At 44.7% G+C, this 20,712-nt stretch overlaps 2 protein-coding genes across 3 annotated transcripts in view; one reads left to right on the top strand and one right to left on the bottom strand.

Moving 5' to 3' along the window:
* The window catches only part of SERAC1 (serine active site containing 1), an 85,574-nt gene extending 74,299 nt beyond the window's left edge, over nt 1–11,275 (bottom strand). For both annotated transcript variants that reach the window (XR_002099412.1, XM_019527182.1), the window contains exons 1-2: nt 11,213–11,275; nt 3,424–3,490 (exon numbers count right to left, since the gene is read on the bottom strand). The gene's annotated coding sequence lies outside the window, so the exon portion shown is untranslated. The remainder of the gene's footprint in view (nt 1–3,423; nt 3,491–11,212) is intronic.
* Nucleotides 11,276–11,357: 82 nt separating this feature from the next.
* On the top strand, nt 11,358–19,984 carry GTF2H5 (general transcription factor IIH subunit 5). The gene is made up of 3 exons (XM_019527183.1): nt 11,358–11,456; nt 14,105–14,222; nt 18,450–19,984. The coding sequence occupies exons 2-3, from the start codon at nt 14,188–14,190 to the stop codon at nt 18,628–18,630; spliced, it is 216 nt and encodes a 71-aa protein (XP_019382728.1). The 5' UTR covers nt 11,358–11,456; nt 14,105–14,187; the 3' UTR covers nt 18,631–19,984.
* Nucleotides 19,985–20,712: the final 728 nt, after the last annotated feature.

Here is a 20,712-nt window from a genome sequence, read left to right as displayed (position 1 = left end):
AACAACAGTGGGCCCAACCAGCCCAACAGAAGCCCCTGCCAGGGCTTCTGGCCTGGGAGCACGTGGCTTCCCTGTGACTGAGCCGCAGGTAAGGAGTAGAAGGGCAGGGGGGAAGCTTCCCCTTCCCCACCTCATGACCAGCACCCTGTGCTGCAGCTGCTCCAAGCCCGCATGGGGCTGCCTGTGCCTGCTCTGGACAGCCCTGTGCAGGCTGCGAGCGGCTGCAGCAGGGAGCACCAGCCATGGGGCAGGGGAGGACTGCTTTTCCTCCCGCACTCAGCTTTTCCCTGGGCTCCTTCCCTGCACGGAGAAAAGTAGCTGTCCCAGGCAGGCTGCAAGTGGCTGCAGCATGGGGCACTAGGCATGAGGCAGGCGAGGAGCTGCTTCCCGTCACTCGCCATGTGGCCGGTGCCCCACGCTGCAGCCACTCACAGACTGCCTGGGACTGCCTGTGCCTGCTCCAGACAGCCCCAAGTGGGCTGCGAGTGCCTGCAGCAGGGAGCGCCGGCCGTGGGGTGGGTGAGGAGCCACTTTTCCCTGCACTCAGCACCAGCTTCTTCCCTTCCGGCAAGCAGGGGTTTAGGGCTGTGCGCTGCCCCCTGGGAGGCACTGGGCGTGACTGGGCATGGAGCCAGTGGGAGCACAGGGCCTGCACTGGTGCCCCGGGGTTAGTGCCGGTGGGGCCCAGAGCAGGGTGGCCAGAGCAGGGTGGCACAGGGTCCCAGCTGGCAGGGGCTCTATGGAGCCAGGCCAGCTCCCCCCTCTCCCTGCTAGTGCAGCCCAGCCCAGCTCCACGGACCCCTGCCACCCTGCATCCTGCTTTGGGCCCCACTGGTGCTGGCCCTGAGACATTGGTCCCAAGATGGTGACCAGGGAGTGGGGCACCTGTCAAGGGGCAGGTCTACCCATGTGGCCCTCGACACCCTGCCAAAACTGGATAAGCGACCTTCTGCCTGAAATGATTGCCCACCCCTCGTTTACATGGAACACTAAATTTGCCAAATCTATGCAGCTGCATTTAGTAATTTATATTTCAATGATGATAAAAGTTTCAAGTAGTATTTTATAAAACTGTATTTTTAAGCCATTACTTCTAGAATCTCATCTAGTAAATCTCCTTCTCTGAAATGTTGGTAGCCCTTCATTAAACAACAGACATTTCTACAGACATTTATATCAATTTGTTACCCTCTATTATAGATGCATTTGTACAAGTACACAATAAACCGACTGCTTTTTCATAACATTCATGATTGATGTTTTTAAAATGGTTAATTGATTTGGTTTTAACAGCAAATAGGTATCTTTGAAAGTTTTGTCATACAAATTCAGGGAAAAACTGTTAAGAGTTATTGTCTTGCTGTTTAGAAGTTATAATCCAAGAATGCTAAAATCTATCTGACAGAAATACAGTAAACCAAGGATCGTTTGTATCTGGTTGGTTCACAACCCACTTAGTTAGCAGTATTAAAGATGTGCCACTCTGATATTTGCTGCAGCTTTTATTTTAAAGGGCACTGTTTCTCCACTCAGCTGGAGCTCATCAGTGGTCCCACACAGTTGATGAGAGAAGTGGTGCCCTTTGAAAGCTGCAGCAAACACTGAAGCACCTCAGTGGTTCCATGTAGCTGTTTGCTTCTCTTCTTCTTTTATATGTAGGAGTTAGAAGAGACATGGCTGCTAGCAAGATTAACACCTTCACTAAATATCCGCTAAAATCCACAGGTGTTTGAGGTGTTTGCTCTTTGGGTTTCTTCTGTTCTTATAACAATCCTGGGAAACATCTCAAATTAGGCTGAGTACTTTCAGTGAAAGAGAACTGGCTTTATTTGATGGAATTAGAAAAAAAAATATTCACATTCTTTTTCATACCTTAAAGCTTAAGAGGAAATCCCAGGATAAAGCATGAAGCAAGATATGTCAGAAATACTACATACTGGAGGAAGTCAGTTTTCTTTCCCTTTGAAAGTCACAAAGGGCTTAAATATGTTATTTTCTAAGAAATGCTACTTCCTTTACACATAAGTTAAGTAAGAAAAATTACCCTAAAGTCAGGAGAGAGATCATAATTTGATTTCACAGTCTCAGCAGACATTTACTTGAAGGATAAAATTAACCTCCCTAATGAAAACAACTCCAAGATGTTCATCAACAGTTACAAAATGTCAATACCCCAGAAAAAAAAAATAGACGATACTATTTGAGTAAGTATGGAGTAACACTAGGGTCCTAGACAGTCTGATTTAGGACTATATCCAATAAAGTATTTCCATATGTCAATTAAGAATCACATTTAACTTTTAGGTGTCTGGTCTACAGAGGTATCAGAGCTCTGTGTCAGGTCCCTATGCTCTCTCCCCATGCACTATATAGAGTAGGCTTGTTCAACATACGGCCCGCCAAGCCATTTTATGCAGCCTGCAGCAACACTGCCATGGAGCCACTGCGGAGCCGCCACCGGTCGCGGAGCCGCCACCAGGCAAAGAGCTGCTGCAGAGCTAGTCCAGGGCTGTTCAGATCTGGTGAGGCTGTGGGCCCCAGATAACACCAGCATGTGTTGCACAGGCTGCACGCTGTGGGGGTGGGCCCCTAAAACCCCCTCACTGCACGGGCTGCTCCAGCAGCATGCAGACCCCCATCCTCAGCCATGCAGGCTACATTTGCAGGACATGGACCACTACCCCCCCCAGGCCTTTCCCCCTTGCACAGCAGTGGGAGAGGTGGCTGCCCAGGCCCATGCCCCTATATATTAACTGCTTGCAGACCCCATGTAAACTGTGGGTGACATCCTGGCCCTTTGTGGGCCACATGTGGCCTGCAGGTAGTCAGCTGAGGAGCCCTAATCTAGTCCAACTCCCTGCACAGAAAAATGATGTCCTGTTCCTAAGCTATACCAAACGTACATACTTTCTAAAAACCACAACTTCCCTAGGCACATTTCCAGACACATTTCCTTGTCACTTCCTGTAACTTCACTGGTGTCGAAGGTCACGTGACATCACTTCCTGATGTGACCACTTCCTGTGAGGTCTTTGAATATGACTCGCCAGCCCACTGAATGATAAAAAGTTCATGATCTGGCCCCACAATCAAAAAGGTTGGACACCTGGTATAGTTAAGTGTTTCAGAAGAGCAACTGAAAAAAACCCACACACTAAGTGGAAAGCCACCTGGAGCTTGCCAACAAAAAATGCAAAGAGTAAGGTACATCTAAACTCTCATCCCTCTCCAGAGCTTAAGTGCCTGACAAAGGGCTGCTGTGTCATCTCTACCTACATGAGACTAAGAGCCTTGAATACTTCCCAGGAGGGCAAGCACCCACAACCTCTTTCCAATAACTAAATGAGGTTCACTGTTGTCTCTTAAAATGCAGATAGATAGCCCCCTCCTCTTCTTCCTTCTCCCATTCATAGTGATACTCACCTTTCATGCAACAGCCAGGCTTGGCAAGGTGTAAACACTCTCCACTTCTCCTGCTGAAGCTGTGCCACTGTGAAGCAAATAACATGAGGATTTATGAGGCTAAAGCAAGACAGAGTGAAAGACAGAAAGCAAGAGTGCACATGCACAAGCAAGAAGGAACTTGACTCTAATCAGCGGGGTACCGCCCTTATTCAGGAGTGGGCAGTCAGAGTGTGAGGTGTGTTCTGAGAACACATATTTTATAGGACCCTTTAGGAACTTGGGCGGAAGAATGCCTAGATCTTGGATCTTGAGCAGGCTTGGGCCTGCTCAGACTGGAACAATTCCAGGCAGCTTGGGAATTTTTTAATCAAGCAGGGAAGCCCCTAATGATTTGAAGCATCAGCATGGCTAGGTGTCACTTAAGCAAGGCCTTTTTAGGCAAGAGCTTAAGGCACCTCAAACGACTTAAGACAGGTGGGTAAAATATGGCTCCTGGGCCAGATCCAGCCCACCAGGGGGGCACCCACCAATTAACCGCACCTGGCCTGGCCCACAGCTCCTCCTGCTGTACTCCACATGGGGCTGAGCTCTGCCCACTCCTACCCAGACAGCATGCTGCACTTTCACCCATGCCCACAGGAGGCCCCTGCCAACACATGTAGCTTCTAAATAGGGCTGCTGCTGCTACTACTGCAGCCGTTCAGGGAACTGCTCAGCTCCCCTGGCCTCCAGCAGCTCCTTCTCCTGTCACTGCTGCAAAACTCTGGACAGCAGGTAGGGAAATGGTGGCAGGCAGGGGGAAGGTGCAGTTGTGGGAGCCTGGAGTGCGGGGTCAGGGCTGGTGGGAGTGGAGAGACCAGAGTGTGGAGCCTGGGCTAGTGGGAGTGCAGGGCCAACCCAGTTTCATCGCGCAGGGCTTCCTGTGGCTCACATGCAGCTCCCAGGACTCAGCTGGAACCACATGCCACTGGGGGGAGCTCCCAGGAAGAGAGCCCCATGTGGTGGAGCCATGCCAGCTCAGCTCCGCTCCCAGGACTCTGCCAGGGAGCCAAGGACCTGCATGTGGTGGCAGGGAGTGGAGCCAGGCCGTTGGCTCCACACACCCCACACCCTACAAAAACACACATACACCCCACACACTCCCCCCAAAAATATACAAGAGTAAGAATTTATTTTGGGCTATTGTGCAATCACCTCTACATACACTATTCAAACACATATTAAACTAGACAAAACTACTTTTTGAAATAAAATTAGAATATTTTTTGGGTTTTAGTATATGATTAGGTTTTCTTCTAGTTCCAAGATGGTAACTCCCCCTACCCTGCCCCCCAATCCCCTGCTCCCCTCCCAAAAGGAGTACTTACAGGGGCAAGTGGAGGGACTTCAGGAAGCAAAGATCATGGAGGTCAGGGGCAGGATTTCTGGTCCCAAGATGGTGATCAGGGGGCAGGGCACCTTTCAAGGGGCATAGCTACCCTTGCGGCCCTTGACAAGTCACCGAAACTCATTAAAATTGCCCTCCAGGTAAAATATTGCCCACCCCGACCTAAGACCTGCTTGAGGCACTTAAGACCTTTATAGAATCTGGTCCTTAGTCATATTCACACACAGATTCAAGGAGAGACCGCTTTGAATGGGGCTGAACAAATAAATGTAGTAGTCAAAAAATGTATTTAAAGCTAAAGTTAAGATCATACTTGTCCAATATGTAACAGGAATATTAAAGTTAAACAAATACACATTCACAATATCAGAAAACTGAGCTAAGGTTAGAGTTTTCAAAGAAGACAGTTCAAGCAATAGAAGTGGAAGGTTAAATGAGGGCTTGGGGGGTTTTATGGTTTACCTTTGTACGATATGCAATCTAAAAATTCTAACCAAAAATCAAAAATTGTTGTGGGAGAACTCTATATGCACATATGAGAGGTATAAATGTAAATGAAGATATGGCACATCTTACTTCAAGAACCACTGACAAGACTTAAGAAATTCTTATTTGAGGGAAACACCTGGGATGAATCTTAAAAGGCAAAAACTACAGGTAACCTCCTACAAGACATATATTCTTAACGAGGATTAGAAGAAATTGATTAAAGTCTAGGACAGAAAATGCATTGTCACATATGTATATTATACAGCACTGTCTGGTAGCATGAATGTCTATTTGTGAAAGCCTGAATTTTGGAAATCAAGAGTCTAACTGAATCTCTTTTCTCACGTACGCAGGACCATTGTTCGACTATGGGCATGTCCACACATGCATTAATGCATCTTTTCTAATGTGCATTAAATATAGTACCTCCAGTGTGAGGTTCTAAATTAATGCACATTAGGTGCAGTAGCCCATTTGCACACTTTAGTGCACAGTAGACTATTTTAATACTCATTAGCATAGCGTCATGGTTTTTTACATGATGCCTTAATGCACAGTAAAATAGTCTACTGTGTATTAAAGTGCATGTGTAGACGTGCTCTGAGTTAGAAAGAAGGCAGGTCACAGTGAAGAGGAAAGGAGAGCACACCTTGACTGCTCTGACACAGAGGGAGATTTATTCTGCACATGGGACAGGGCTGATGCAGATTACTTTCTTGTTTGAAGAAAGGGGAAACCAAAGAAGGATCTATGACTCTGCACCACACAACTTGTCTTCTGAGCTGCTCAGAAGGGTACAGATACTTGTAGGGTAAGTGACCATCACTCATTGCATGCCTTAACATAGCATGTACAATTTGAATTATAACCAGGCATAAACTCCTCTGTGAACAACATAAGAAAAGATGCCATCATCAAGTAATGGAAACACACTCCTATTTTTTTTTTTTTACTGCAACAGTAATCACATTTTATATATTACACGGAGAGCTTTATGGCAAATCTTAAAACATGCTTAAAGTGTTTCCAGCATATTTTGAATACATTTTTTCTGGTAGAAGGATGGATCGTAGGAGAATATTTTAGGCAGGCTTTAACTATTGATACATCGATAATACATGTTGATGATAATCTTAAAATAGAAACAAAGACAAAAAAGTATAAAAATATGCCCCTGTGCGTGCTGCAGTAATAATATGCAAGTATTATTTTTCTGATGCAACAAAATCATCAGATACTTGCACTGAATAAGTTACATAGACTTCATTATCAATTCATTTAAGATATTACATTAGTTATAAAACTCAAGTCACTTCAGCCATGTCATATATTTAACAAATATATAATTATGGTAGGAAGATATAAGTAAAATTAAGACACCATATCACAAAAACTACAACTCAAAATGATAATCTAAAGGAGGCAGCGGCAATTAGGGACAGTCGGCATAGATTCACCAAGAGCAAATCATGCCTGACCAACCTGATTGCCTCCTATGAGGAGGTAATTGGCTCTATGGAGGCAGGAAGAGCAGTGAATGTGATATCCTTGACTTCAGTAAGGCTTTTGATATGTTCTCCCACAACATTCTCGCAAGCAAGCTAAGGAAGTATGGGCTGGATGAATATACGGTAAGATGGATAGAAAACTGGCTGGATCATTAGACTCAGGGGGTAGTAATCAACAGCTCTACGTCCAACTGGTAGCCAGTATCATGTGGAGTGTCCCAGGGGTTGGTCCTGGGGCCGTTTTTGTTCAATATTTTCATCAGTGACCTGGATGATGGGATCAAGGGCGACTTCAGCAAGCTTACAGATGACACCAAACTGGGCGGAGTGGAAGATGCATTGGAGGGTAGGGCTAGGATTTAGAGAGACCTTGAGAAATTGGAGGACTAAACCAGAAGAAAACTCATGAGGTTCAGTAAGGGCAAGTACAAAGTCCCGCACTTAGAATAGAATAATTCCATGCACTGGTACAGGCTGGGGACTGACTGGCTAAGCAGCAGCTTTGCAGAAAAGGACTTGAGGGCTACAGCTGAATATAAGCTGAATATGAGCCAACTGTGTGCATTTGTTGCAAAAAAAGCTGACAGCATAATGGGCTGCATTGGTAGGAATGTTGCCAGTAGACTGAAGAAAGTAAGTAGTCCATTCTATTGGGCACTGGTGAGACCACGTCTGGAGTACTATGTGCAGTTTTTGGACCCCCCACTACAGAAAGGATGTGGACAAACTGGAGAGCCCAGTGGAGGGCAAAAAAAAGCAAGGGGGCTGGGGCACATGACTTTGAGGAGAGGCTGAGGGAACTGGTCTTATTTAGTCTGGAAAAGACTGATGGGGGATTTAATAGCAGCCTTCAACTACCTAAAGGGTAGTTTCAAAGAGGATGGAGCTAGATTATTCTCAGTAGTGGCAGATGACAGAACAAGCAGCAATGGTCTCAAGTTTCAGCAAAGAAAGTTTAGGTGAGATGTTAGGAAAAACTCTCTCACAAGGAGGGTAGCAAAGCACTGGAACAGATTATCCAGAGAGGCTGTGGAGTCTCCATCCTTAAAGGTTTTGAAGACCTGGCTAGACAAAACCTTGGCTAGGATGATATAGGTGAGGATGGTCCTGCTTTGAGCAAGGGATTGGAGTAGAAGACCTTCTGAGATCCCTTCCAACTCTAACTTTTTATGATTCTATGAATACTAGCATGCATGGTAATTATGTCTAGGACAGTGGTTCCCAACCTTTCTATACTGCAGACCAGTGGGGGTGGGATGGGATGCACAGAGCTGGCTGCCTCCCTCCTGGGCCTCCCCATTGCCAAGCTTTATCCCCGCACATGACTGCCAGCAGCAGAAGCCGCTCGCCTGGGCAGACAAGTGGGAGTCACGGCCCAGCAGCCAATCCTTTCCAGCCCAGTACTGGGCTGCAGTCCAGTGGTTGGGAACCTCTGATCTAGGACATACCTTTCCAGGTTACTTACAAGACCGACATGTTCAAATATTTACATTCACCATTTTTACCTTATGATCCAAATCAAGTTATCCTGTAAAAGGAGCAAAGATGTGGCATGATTTGCTCTTAACAAATCCATGTCATCTGTCAGTGATCAATATGCGCATAAAACAGTCAACTTGTTAGTAACTTCTTTGGCACTGATGTCAGGCTGATTGATCTTATACCTTGCTGGGTCCTTTTCTTTCCCCTTTTAAAAATGGGCAGTACAGTATGTAAGCCTTACCAGCTGTCTGGGACCTTGCCTGCCATCCATGATCTTGATCTATTATTGCCTATAGCTCTGAGATTTTTTCAGTGAGATCCTTCAGTACCCTTGGTTAAATACTGCACAGCCTCCTGACTTAAATTCAAATTAGTCAAAAATTCTTCTACTATATTATTTGCTTAACATGACCTGCATCTCTTTTCTTCATTTATTATATTAATTCTGCTAGTCATAGGCACATATTTGGGGGGGTTTTCTTCGGGTTGGTTGTTTTTGGAGTGGGGGTATTTTTGTTTGTTTTTTCTCTTGTGAAGGCATTGGACAGTTCCACCGTCTTTGAATTTTCAATTAATAGTTTACATTCTTTGAGTAATAGACCCACAGGCTTCTTGGTCTTTCTGTTTTTTAGTTTTTCCTTGTCTGATGTATGTGTAGAAATCTCTCTTGTTGTCTTTAACATTTCTTGCCAGTTGTTAGAAACTTTGGCCATTTTTTGCCTTCAATTTTCCCCATGTTTGTCATTACCTGTCCACCTCTACAGAGGCATGCTTTTCTTCCCATTGCCGATATGCATCAGTTTAGATCTACAGTGGCAGCCAGTGCAGCAACACTGGTCGCTTATGGCTCTTGTTATCTTCTTTTTGCATGGGAATAGTCCAATGCTGAGCCTCCAAAATTATGTCCTTTATCTTTTAATTTGCCTATTCATTGTAGCTTACCTACTACTTCTAAAACATGGTTCAAATGAACCTTTTGGAAGTCCAGCATCCTTGTTTTTCTGCTGTCCTTCCTTCCTTTCTTTAAGATAATTCTATGGTATCAGGATCACTTCTTCCAAAGAAGACTAAAACAAATTAGGTGCTACTGTAGACAGCTTGCTAGCAATGGTCACTATTTCAGCAACATGATGCACTTCTTACCACCCATCTTCCTCTACAAAGGGACACAACACAAGGAAAAATGCTGACCATGTCAATAATTGGTCCCTTTGAGGGACTTTTGCTTTCCATTTTCTTTTGTTTAAAATAAAGAAAGAAAAAGCAGCACCCAAATCAAAGACAGATTCTTCACCTTCCTTCATACATTCATAATAACCAAAGGCAAAACACACTACTTGAGCAGTTAAGAAAAAATATGCACTGCAGCCTGAAAGCAGTTGCCTTTCCTTTCATCTCTAGAGAACCGTCCCAGTTAATGGTACAATCCTCGCTTCAGAAAGTTTTTTTTTTATACCACTTAATCACAGAGTGTAATTGCAGCAAGCACAGTAGATCTGTGACTGTGCAACAGAAGCCACTGCAATTCCCTACACTCCTCACACGGTTTATTTGGAAACACAAAGCCGAAGTGACTAGTGTTTCTCTGCAATTAATGGGCTTTGGATTAGACCCCTGAGGAGCAGCACTGCATGGAAATCCAGGGCAGGAATGGGTAGGTTAATCTGGGCAGGGGACCAGTTCTGCCTCCACCTGCAAGAAGCATTGTTAGCATGCTGGGTTTTTGGTTGTAGCTGTATAGGTCTAAGGACATAGGCATCTAAGGTTTTTTGAGTAGATGTGGTATCTTTTATTAGACCAACTGAGTAGTTGGAAAACAGTTCTTAGAAAGCTTTTGAGCGCAATCACCCTTCTTCAGGCATAGGACTTCCTAGTTCTTCGCTAGTCTGAAAGCTTGCTAAAAACTTTTTTCGAACTACTCAGTTGGTCTAATAAAAGATAACACATCTATTCAAAACCACCTTTCCTTGTTAGCATACTGCATTTTTTCCACCATCGGATTCAGAGAGCAGTTAAAATTTAGGATGTCGTGTCATTATCCTGACCTTGCCAGCCTCCCATTGACATCAGGGGAACTGGAAATGACAGCACCACACAAGTGGCATAGGGCTACATTCATCTCGGGCTGAACTTGCTCACAAGGCAGCAGCCCAAAAGATGAGGACAGCCCCGTCCACTCTGACTTCTGAAGAGTCAAAGGGGATTTAAAAAGCCCAAGCCAGGCTTCTTCGTATTTTTATGAAGGAATCCATAACATGTTGAAAATTAACATATTTTCTCCCCTACAACGCATCTCTTCTCCTGCAAAAATCAGCCCCTCAGAACTGGGAGCATATATTTAGCAGGTAAGGTGACCTTTCTGTTCAGCATAGAAGCACCCCACTTCACCTGCGGCTCCACCTCCATGCCAGTACTCCCCCTTTTCTGGCAGCTAAGGGACATTGGCTCCAATGGCTCACTGCTCTTCACTCCATCAGGATTACAAGCTGTTTGACACTCCACTAATCAAGGGCAAGGTTGCTGCCTGCTCCTGGGCTCGCCTCCTATTTCAGCTTGGAAGCAGGCAGGAAAGCAAGGGGAGGCCCAGTCAACCTAAGGCTGCAAATTATATATTTTACCCCCTTTCAAGATGCCTTCCCAAAACAAAGGGCGTCTTATATACTGCACGCATGTAGTACGAGGAGATACGGTAGAAGGCAAGGTGAGAATAATCAGCGGTTAACGAACTCAAACGACCGGTGAACGCCGGCGACACGTGACGCAAAGTTACGCGCCGGGGAGGAGGAGGACTCGCGCAGGCAGAGAAATAGCGTCACTCACGACAGAGTCCACTCTCGGGGGTGGGTTTCATCCCTAAAGGGGGACTTGGAAACCCTAGGCCCTGCCCGGACTCCTCCCCCTCCCCCTCAGGCTCCGCCCTCCGGCCGTGCCCACGCCGTACCTGCCCCGCAAGCCGCAGCCGCGAACACTGCCTTCTTTCTTGCCCTACTTCCGGGAGGTCGACGTGTTCGATGACGTTAGCCGAGCGTCTCATCCAACCCGGGGTGAGCGCGGAGGAAGTGAGTGGGGGAGGAGTTGAGGTTACGCATGCGCGTGGGTCGCAGGGAGAATTTGCTTTCTATGTGGGAGCCGAGCGGCGGAGGCGGCGGCCGGGGTTCTGTTGTCGTTAGGGGAACCAACGGCCGGTAGGCGGGGGAAGGGCAGAGCCAGGCTCCGCAACCGCCACTCGTCACGTGGTGGGCGCGAAGGGAGGGGGGTGGTGCCAGTCCTGCTTCTCCTCAGGCGCGGAGGAGCCTGGTTCCGGCTGGGGCCTAGTCCCCTTGGCGACACAGGGGTTTCAGTACACACGTGTGTACAGCCCCATACATAGACACGCGCTCAAGCCAAATGCAGGCACGTGCATGCACACTGCTGCGTATCCTCATGTCTAGACAGGTGCACTCGCACATGCATATCTGCAGCCGTGTGTAGATGGACACGTGTGCACACAGACATGAATGTAGCTGTATGTACAGGCTGGTGTGTGCCCATACATGTCAAAGCACATGTATAGACACACGCATGTGTGCATTTGTATATGCATGTGTACAGAGATGATTGAGCAGGGTGCAGGACCCAGGGCAAATCAGCCTGGGCAGGGCCCTGGCCCTGGATGCAAGAAAACTGGTGGCAGATTCTGGGGGAGGGGGTGCCAAGTGGCCAGACATGAAGCCAGGGGCAGCGAGGAGTTGCTGTGGCTGCTCCTCCCGGCTCTGCAGGGCCCAGGGTGGTTGCCCCGATTTGCTCCCCCTAGGGATGGCCTTGCATGTGTATAGATAGATACGTGCACACATACAGATGTATATCCTTGTGTATAGACAGGCACACGCACGCGCAGGGCCGTCCCTAGTGGGGAGCGAATCGGGGCAACTGCCCCAGGCCCTGTGCTTTGGGGGACCTGGGCGGAGTGGCCATGCTGATTCCACACTGTCACCGGCTTCACGTCCCGTCATGGCCCCATGCCCCCTCCCCCACCGCCAAATCCTCTGTTGGCTTCCTGGCGTCTGGGGGCAGGGCCCTGTACCCTGCTCAAGTCGTCTCTGCATACACGTGCGTGTGTATATCCAGAAACACAGGTGCATGCATGCATGCATGTGTATATTCACATAGATGCACCATGTATGTATACATCCACAGATAAATACACACATGTACATATGTATCTATTCACAGGCAGACCTACATGCATGCACACGCTTATTTAGCTTCTAGTGATGGGTGTCATTTGTACCCTAAAGCTTGTGCCATATCTCTCCCACCTGCCCTGTTGGGGTACTAAAAGTGGTCACCAAAAACTGCCATCACCACGGTTTTTTCCATGTTTACTGAGCATCATTGTGGCTCCAGTAAGGCTCCAGCCCTTTTTTGATCCTGGCAGTTCTCAGCCAACAGTGTGAGCTAGATTTAATTAAGTTAGGTCTTTGCTTGCTTTTTGTGTATATGGTTCATCACAGGATGGCCTGGGCATGTGCCAGTGCAAACTCTGAATGCCCACTTTGGTCAGTAAAGAAGTCGGTAGTGTAACGTGGAGTGGACAAGCAGGGCACCTGTGCCCACAAGGACTGTTTGCCTCCGTCTCTGCTGCCTGCCAGCTTCCGGCCTCATTTCCGGCCTCTGATATACATTGCTAGTGCTGGAAATGGGAATCATAGTTTTGTAGAGCTGATCTCCATTTTTTTCTGACAAATTCAGCCTTCTTTCTTGCTCTCTGGACATAGGCTTTGGAGGCAAAAAATGGTCTGAAAGTTTCTCCTGGGAGCAGCAAACTCCACTGCCAGTCTGAAGAACTGTTATTCCCAGAACACCATGTACTCTGTGACACTGTTGGCTTTGAATTTAAGACCCAGAGGCCTTGGTCGGGGGAGAGGGGGTGAGCACCCTAAGACCAACCACAACCTTTCAATAATAAGAAAATTTATTGATACACAGTGATAATGGAAAAGGACCAATACAGCATTCAAGGAATTCTATACATCTGCCTAATCTTAGTGCTTTCATCAAAGTACATATAGCCAAGACGCAGCCTCCATTCTGATGCTCTCTCTTAGGTGTCCTATGTCAGCAGTCTGGAGGTGGGATGCTGAGGCCTATGCCCCACCTTTAGTGGGGTGGATGAGACGGGCTGGTGGTGTGCCCTCTGTCCATGGTGGCCTGGGTGACCCTTCCTGGGAGACAGGGAGGAAGGACCTGGGGTAGGACAGGAAGGAAACCCTTTGTTACTCTCAAGTCTCTGCTTTTATATTCTCCTTTCCTCCTGATGACTCTTCATCCATGGGTATCACTGACTGGTCTCTCTCTGTGGTCACACATCCACGTAGCTTTCTGGGCCTTCTCCTAATTTGGTTTGTTTCCCCAAAACTGGGACCCAGGCTTCCCTGCTCTGGGGCATTGTTAGCTGGTGCCTCTTTAGCTTGTGTTATGGGAAGTGTAGTACATGCTCCCTCTGTTCCCAGATTGTTTTCCAAACTATGGGTTCTTGTTGGCCTTGTTGTGTTAGACAGCCTGTCTACTTGCAAGGCTGTGTGACCCAGATTCTTAGAAATCAGTTAACCCCTGCTGCCTATCTTGAACCTTTCTAATATACCTGTAAGCCAATTCCCAAAAAACAAACCTTTAAATACTATATCTAAGCCAACAGACACTGCCTAGCTCTCTGCTCTGTTTTCCATCTGCAACTGAGAAGGTAGGAGAGGAGGTGGGGAGAGGGTGAAAGACAGCTGCTCAAGGTGTATTTTTTCCATGATATTCCTTTGGAAAATGTTATAGCCTGACTTTTTTGGTTTGGTCTGTTTAGGTTTTCACCAATATCACACAGATTCCAGAGCCAGACCTGCCTTCATCGCCTGCCCCTTCTGGCCTTTGTAAAGTGGTGAGAAGATGGTGAATGTCCTGAAAGGCGTTCTTATAGAATGGTTAGTTGTCAGGTGTACTTATTTTTCTTTTATTATTAGTAGAAATAACACTAAAGTTTAAAATATTTCAGAACCCATGGACACTTCAGTTCCTGCTCCAGGGATGCCATCATAATTAAGATGTGGAATAACAAGCAGACGCAAGAAAATATAAAATCATGGGACGGAGAAAGAAAAGCATATGTTACACAAGAGTGTTTTCATTGCTTTTCCATCTCTTTGCCTTCTCCTTACACTTGCTTATTTTCTGTTTTTGTTCTCGATGCCCTTTGCAAATAACAATACAGACTAGAGGTGATTGGTTGTCTTATTGATTGTATCTAGGTGATACATTCTGTTCACTGGGTCTGCGGGCCATATGTGCTCTTTGTTTACCCTTTCTTCTTTTCTTCCCCTCCTCCTTTCCCCAGGTAGACATCTTTCTCGAGCCATAGTGGTATGCAATTTTAACTGTAGCTTGTAATCTAGAAAAATGGGTTTAATTAGTATGCAAACAATACATTGTTGCTTGTAAACAGCCAGTATGCTGCACATAATCTAAACAGTTCCCCTTAAATTAGTGATTAAGGTTCAAGTCCTCAAAATTCATTGAGCTCAAATCAAGATTTTTGTGGTATCAGCTTGTATGAGCCTGGTGGTGGCCAGGCATATGTTTTATCATGTGTTCTGCTAGAACAGCCTGAAACAGCCACAAGAATCAGAAGCGTTCTAGTGTGGTCCATTCTGAGCCCCCAGGGTTTTGTGACTCAAGTCCACAGCGATGAGGTATGAAGTGGCCACAGCACATTTAAACATTTGTCTTGGGATCATTTAAAATAGACATGGTCTTCTTGTGGATTTAGACTTCCAGAATTTGCAGTCTCTTGAGCGGAACTGTAAGTGACCACTTTGATGGTCACTCAATTTAGCTGTGATTCTGAGTCAGGGAAGGCCTTGTCTTCTTTACAAATCTTGATCATCAGACAGTTGCCTGCACTCCCAGCCCACCAGTATGTGTGCGCCCATCCATGCACTTTTGGTGGCTCGACATGGCTTGGTTCAGCTGCTGTCCTGACAGAATGCAAGGTGCACTCTGGGAAGGTACCAGTTGCTGAAGGGACCTTAGAAAAAGGCACAGGAGATTCTACATAAATTTCCTGCTGGGCACTGGCAGAGTCCTTCATCCACTCAACGGAACTGTGGGGGTTTACTACTGCAGAGGTGCTTTGGGTATTGGTGCACTCCAAGATTTTCTGGCAGATCAGCCAGAAAAGTGTAGAGTTGGCCCAAATGCTGCCTTTGGGAGAAAAAATAGTAATATTTTGTTAAATTAAATATGGTAATCAGAATTGGGGTAGCCGTGTGTGAAGAATCTTTGCTTATACTTTAACTACCATCGAACCTACTATGCTATGTTAAAGAATACCTTTAGGCCAGTTCATGTAATTATTCCAGTCATTGCTGTGCTCTTACTTTAACAGTTTTTGGTGACATTTAGCATTGTTTTTGTTTTGCATAAAATCATTAGCTTTGCTTCAGTTCTCTCCACTGATCATTTTCCTCAGGAGTAAAAAAAGCCTGAGCAGTAGAAACAAATAGGAAGGGCAAAATGAAAGGAAAGAAATGTGGGTGGGTGTTTGGAAGATCTAGTAGAGGAGGATCTTTCAATGTACATACAATGATGCTCCCTATAGTATAGTTATTTTTGCTTTCAAGCAAGTCAAGCAGAGTCTGTTCTAGTTTTTGTAAAAAATAAGGCAAATGTCAGAGGGAGAAAGTGGAAGTTTCTGACACATATAATTAAGTCATATCGAGCTATTATGATAATTTATGCCAAAATATTTAGTCTCAACTGACAGGATTTGACAAGAATTTTCAAAGTCCCAGATAAAAGGGAGACACTTTACATTTGCTAGTTACCTTAGTCTCACTTTTGTTCCAGGGTCAACTTAATATTAGTATGATTCCATCTGTGCTCTTAGAACTGAGAGTAGCATTGCAGTTGAGAGTAACATTGGTCTGTACTCCACCCCACGACATGCTCATTTCCAGGCTTCCAGTACCTCACACCTCTCTCGGATGAGTGTATGGAGTATTACTCCTGAATACTTTTTTAAAACCAGTTCCCTCTTTCCAGTACTTGCACTTTTGGGAGCATGCTAAGTATTGTGTTCTGTTGAAAATACACCTCTCCCCACACATGCATTAATTTTTAGAGTTGATAAAAGGTGCCAGATGGAGACTGAAGTTGTCAGTTGAAATAAACAACCAAGGTTGGAATTTTTCACTGTATAATACTGCAATAAATACATTAGAAAACATTGCAGTGAAAGATTCTCCACCCTTCTAATGCATATGCTAAGCCCCATTTTGTGGGACTGCACTGAGTACTGGAATATACTGAAGTCTTCAACAACTAGGTGAACAAAGCCTTTCTGCTGAGACTGAAATGATGCTCCAATTAATGCCAGTTGTGATGATTTTTGTAGTGTTGACATCTATGTCATGGGAACTGGCCTGAGACTTGCTAATTAATTTCACGCAAACCACTAACCAGCAAGCAAATGCTAACATCCTGGTGCTATCAGTTTGGGTCAGTAACCTGTAGTTGGATAAGATTCAGAAGCAGGACAGCTGGGTGTGGAAGAATGATGAATAGTAAATTAAGATGCACATGCTTATCATGTTCAATTTTCCACTCTTTTTTTATGTCATCTTTTAATTTTCTCTCCAGACTTGTCAAGGCAAATTATGTGTAACCTGTTTAGAGAAGCTCTAGCTTACAAGTTTTTTCACTTTTCTCTCTGTACCCTGCAAACTTATTTCCTCACCCAGGTCACGCTTCTACATGTTTGAGGCCAATATCTAAAATGATTTCTACACTGTCTAAAAGAATTACCTCCATTTTGTGGTCCATGTTTCACCCAAATGTGTGGAGTTTTTATTCTTAAGCTTTTTAGTAGTGGGCCATGTAGATAACAATAATATCTCAAGGAACTCTATAAATATGACATACCCTGTTCAGTCGAATACTAACATTGAAAATATTTCTGTTAAAAGATTCTGAACCACTTCATTCTAATACATACACTTCCAACAATGTCTCTGGCCTGAGGATGTTCCAGTTGCCAGAATGTGAGAGAGACTCTTGAAACTGCCTGTCACTGAACAGTGCTTTTCCTATGTTTGTAAAAGCATTAGAATGGTGTGAAGTTTAGACTGCTAAAAATATTCATGGAACACAGTGCTTACTGCTTATAATTTTTTTCATTTTGTTACTTTGTATCACGCAATCTTGTAAGTATGGCTTTTCTTATTATATGTTGTATTAACATCAGCTCATTAAATGTTGTTTGTTTCTTCCAACATTTTACTGCTAGCTTTTAAATAAAACCTGCAGGCTGCCACCTTAGACAAAAATGGGGTTGCCAAATAACATGTTGAACATTTATTCTTCCAAACACTAATAAAAATGTAGATTGAAGCTTGGGAAAGTAAACTCAAATTATTAAATAAAGGGATACTTCCAGAAAAGCTCTTAAGCCCCATTTTTTGCTTCATATTCAATAATCCTTTTCTGCTATGCTACGCTAATTTTAGTCAAATATGTTTTTTCCTGGTTTTGAGTAGCCCAGAAAAGGAATATGTAAACTGAGCCTGTTAATACACAACAGTCATGAAAATAAACAAATTTAAGCTTAAACTGCATTGTTTGTGTTTTAATAAAACTGTCATTTTATAACAGCAATGTGTAGTGGCTTGTTGTTTTCAGGTCAGGCACCCAGCTTTTATTTCTCTTGTGTCTTTCAAGTTGTTCTTAGCTTCCTTCGTAAAGTGTTGCAAACACAGCACTGTTCCATCAGAACAACTCTTTAGAAAAGCCTTTGGTGGTGATGGGTGGAGATAACAAGCAGCCCTAAGAACAGACATTGCTTTCTGAGCAGCATCAAAATTCTGGCACTCTTAGGCTACAAAAAAAAGAAACAGACCTTGTCAGAGCCTGACAATGGCTCTGGTTGCTGTGGCCTGATCTGTGACATTTGTCTGCAAAGGGGGAAACCCCCATGCTGCCCCCTCCCTGCCTTACCCCCCTTGTGCATGCATACTCTGGGAATCCCCCGTGGAGGTGGATTTTTATGGCAGCACAAAAGCAATATCTCTGTGCATGGTAAAGCTTTCACCTTCATGTGTTACTCTGCTGTGTCATTTGATAGTTAGGTGGATTTCAATGCATGTTTGTCTCTGCAGTGACCCAGCCATGAAGCAGTTCCTGCTGTACTTAGATGAGTCAAATGCCCTGGGAAAGAAGTTCATCATACAAGACCTGGATGAAACTCATGTTTTTGTATTGGCCGAGCTGGTTAATTTCCTCCAGGAGAGAGTGGGCGAGTTAATGGACCAGAACTCTTTTCCTATTACACAGAAGTAAGAGTCTAGGAAAGTGAGGCTGGAATTTGCCACTCCAAAATTGCAAGCAGTAGATGTGGAATTGATTCTATTATTCTTCAACATCCATGGCTGAGGAAGTTCTGGACAAAAGTGGTTACTCAGATGGATTCTTTCCTTATTAAACACTCTTAAACTGAATTTGATTTTTCTCATTTTGAGATACGCTCTTGAATAAAAAATACACTCTTCAGAGTTTGCTAGCCCAAATGATTTTTGCTGCTTACCTTCTGGTTTAGAAACATTAATGTTCCTTTAACCATTTCCATTTTTTATTTTCAAATGATCTGACTTTAAAACACAAAGGAGTACTGTTTCTTATTTATCATGTTGTGTTTAGAATTTTGTGTGGGCTTCATTTTCTCTCAGGAGCGAGTTAAGCAGATTACAGAGTAATAGATTTTTAACTAAAGCTTCTTTATTAAAATGTTACAGTCTGTGACTGATAAAAAAATCCCTTGCAAGTTAATATAAAATACTTTGATCTTATTTTAAAAGTTTTTATATAACAACATGAAACATTTTTTTCTCCTGTTTAAGCTCATTTATGTACCTATCAATCATTTTCTAGCATAGCTTTTCTCTAATGTAGTACATAAATCATTGTTGTGTTCTGTATTTTTTTATATTTAACATTTAAATGAAAGACTACACAGATTGCAATTTAGATGTAAAGGGTTATTCAGCTGAATATGGCTAACAGTAATTATAGAGAAATATGCCTGCAAATGATGGACCAATACTATAAGCCTGTAAAAATAAAGCAAATTCAGCAGAAGTCCTAAGAGTAGTTACTACATACCTAGGATGAGCTGCATAAACAAGAGGAAACAGTAAATTGGTGTTTTAGCTTGTAAGGAAAATAAGCTTTCCTAACTTTTTTCTTTTTTCCCTCAAGGGAAAGCCTCCCAGAAATTCTCCTGGAGCGCAAAAATTAGTTTGAATTAATAAGGCCCCTTCCAGACTTGGCCTATCCACCAAGTTAAGATTGCATACATAATGGTATCTGTTGAGATTTTTCATTAAAAACATAGAGACTATCTAAAACACAGAGGAAATTACCATGATATAAAGTACTGTATGGCACAGAGGTCTGTCAGTGATTTTCCCGACCACACTACCCAAGATAGAAAATAACAAAATAGTGCCTTCCGTAAGACTTAGAAGTGATTATTTGTGAATGCAGGAGTATGGGGATATTGCTGCCAAAGATGATTTGCTTTTAGCTGGTTGCTTCTGAAAATCCTCTCTTCTATTAAGGACAATTAAATGTATGAAAAGACCATGGTTTTCAGATATATCAAACTACGTAAAGTGAATAATCCTATTTTGTCTTCTGCCTTGTTTCATTCTTTTAAAGCATTTGCTGTCTTAACCTAGCTCAGAACTGTCCAACTGGCAGTCTGTGGACCACGTGCAGCTCGTGAGGAGTTAAACTGTGGCCCCCCAGGGTCCTGTCCAGCTGCAGTGATGTGGGGAGTGGCTGCAATAGTGGCCTGATGGCATTTATACACATGAGGTGGGGGGGGAGCCTTAATTAGAGTGGCTTCAAGAGCCCATGCTTAAATATGATAGAGGCACTTTAGTTAAAGTGCCCCCACCACCATTTTTAAGCACAGGGGCATTGATATATGAGACACTGGAGTCTGCTGGAGCACGGCAATTGCCACTCTCCAGTGGACTCGATTAATTGAGTCTGCTCCGACATGCTCGTGTGTAGGCCCGCTCAGTCTCTGAGCTGTCTCTTCCTCCTCTGGAGCTGCTTCGTGCCTCTGGCCTAGATAGTGGGGCTGTGTGACAGCACAGGATGCTGAGGGTGGCCCTGGTATGTAGGGTCTGGGGAATTGCAGCACACAATGTAGTGGTGGGGCACCAATGTGCAATGCAGAGGGTGGGATTGCAGGTACACTTTGCATTGGAGGGGGTGCCTTTGTGGGGGGCAGTGTAGGGGGGTTGCAGGCACACCGTGCAGCAGGAGGGAGGGTCATAGGCACACAGTGTAGTGGTGGAGGTGCACGGTGCACCAGATGGGTTGTGTTGGGGGGAAGTTACCGGTGCTCGGTAC

Source organism: Gavialis gangeticus, unplaced genomic scaffold (genome assembly GCF_001723915.1).
Source record: "Gavialis gangeticus isolate Ggan-Ray unplaced genomic scaffold, GavGan_comp1, whole genome shotgun sequence".
Taxonomy (NCBI): domain Eukaryota; kingdom Metazoa; phylum Chordata; order Crocodylia; family Gavialidae; genus Gavialis; species Gavialis gangeticus.
This window is presented reverse-complemented; position numbering and strand designations above follow the sequence as displayed.

Excerpts from the sequence above, each read along its gene's own strand:
- GTF2H5 (XM_019527183.1), top strand. The coding sequence starts at position 14,188 with ATGGTGAATGTCCTGAAAGGCGTTCTTATAGAATG. Across the intron at positions 14,223-18,449 it reads AAAGGCGTTCTTATAGAATG|TGACCCAGCCATGAAGCAGT; the intron begins GTTAGTTGTCAG and ends TTGTCTCTGCAG.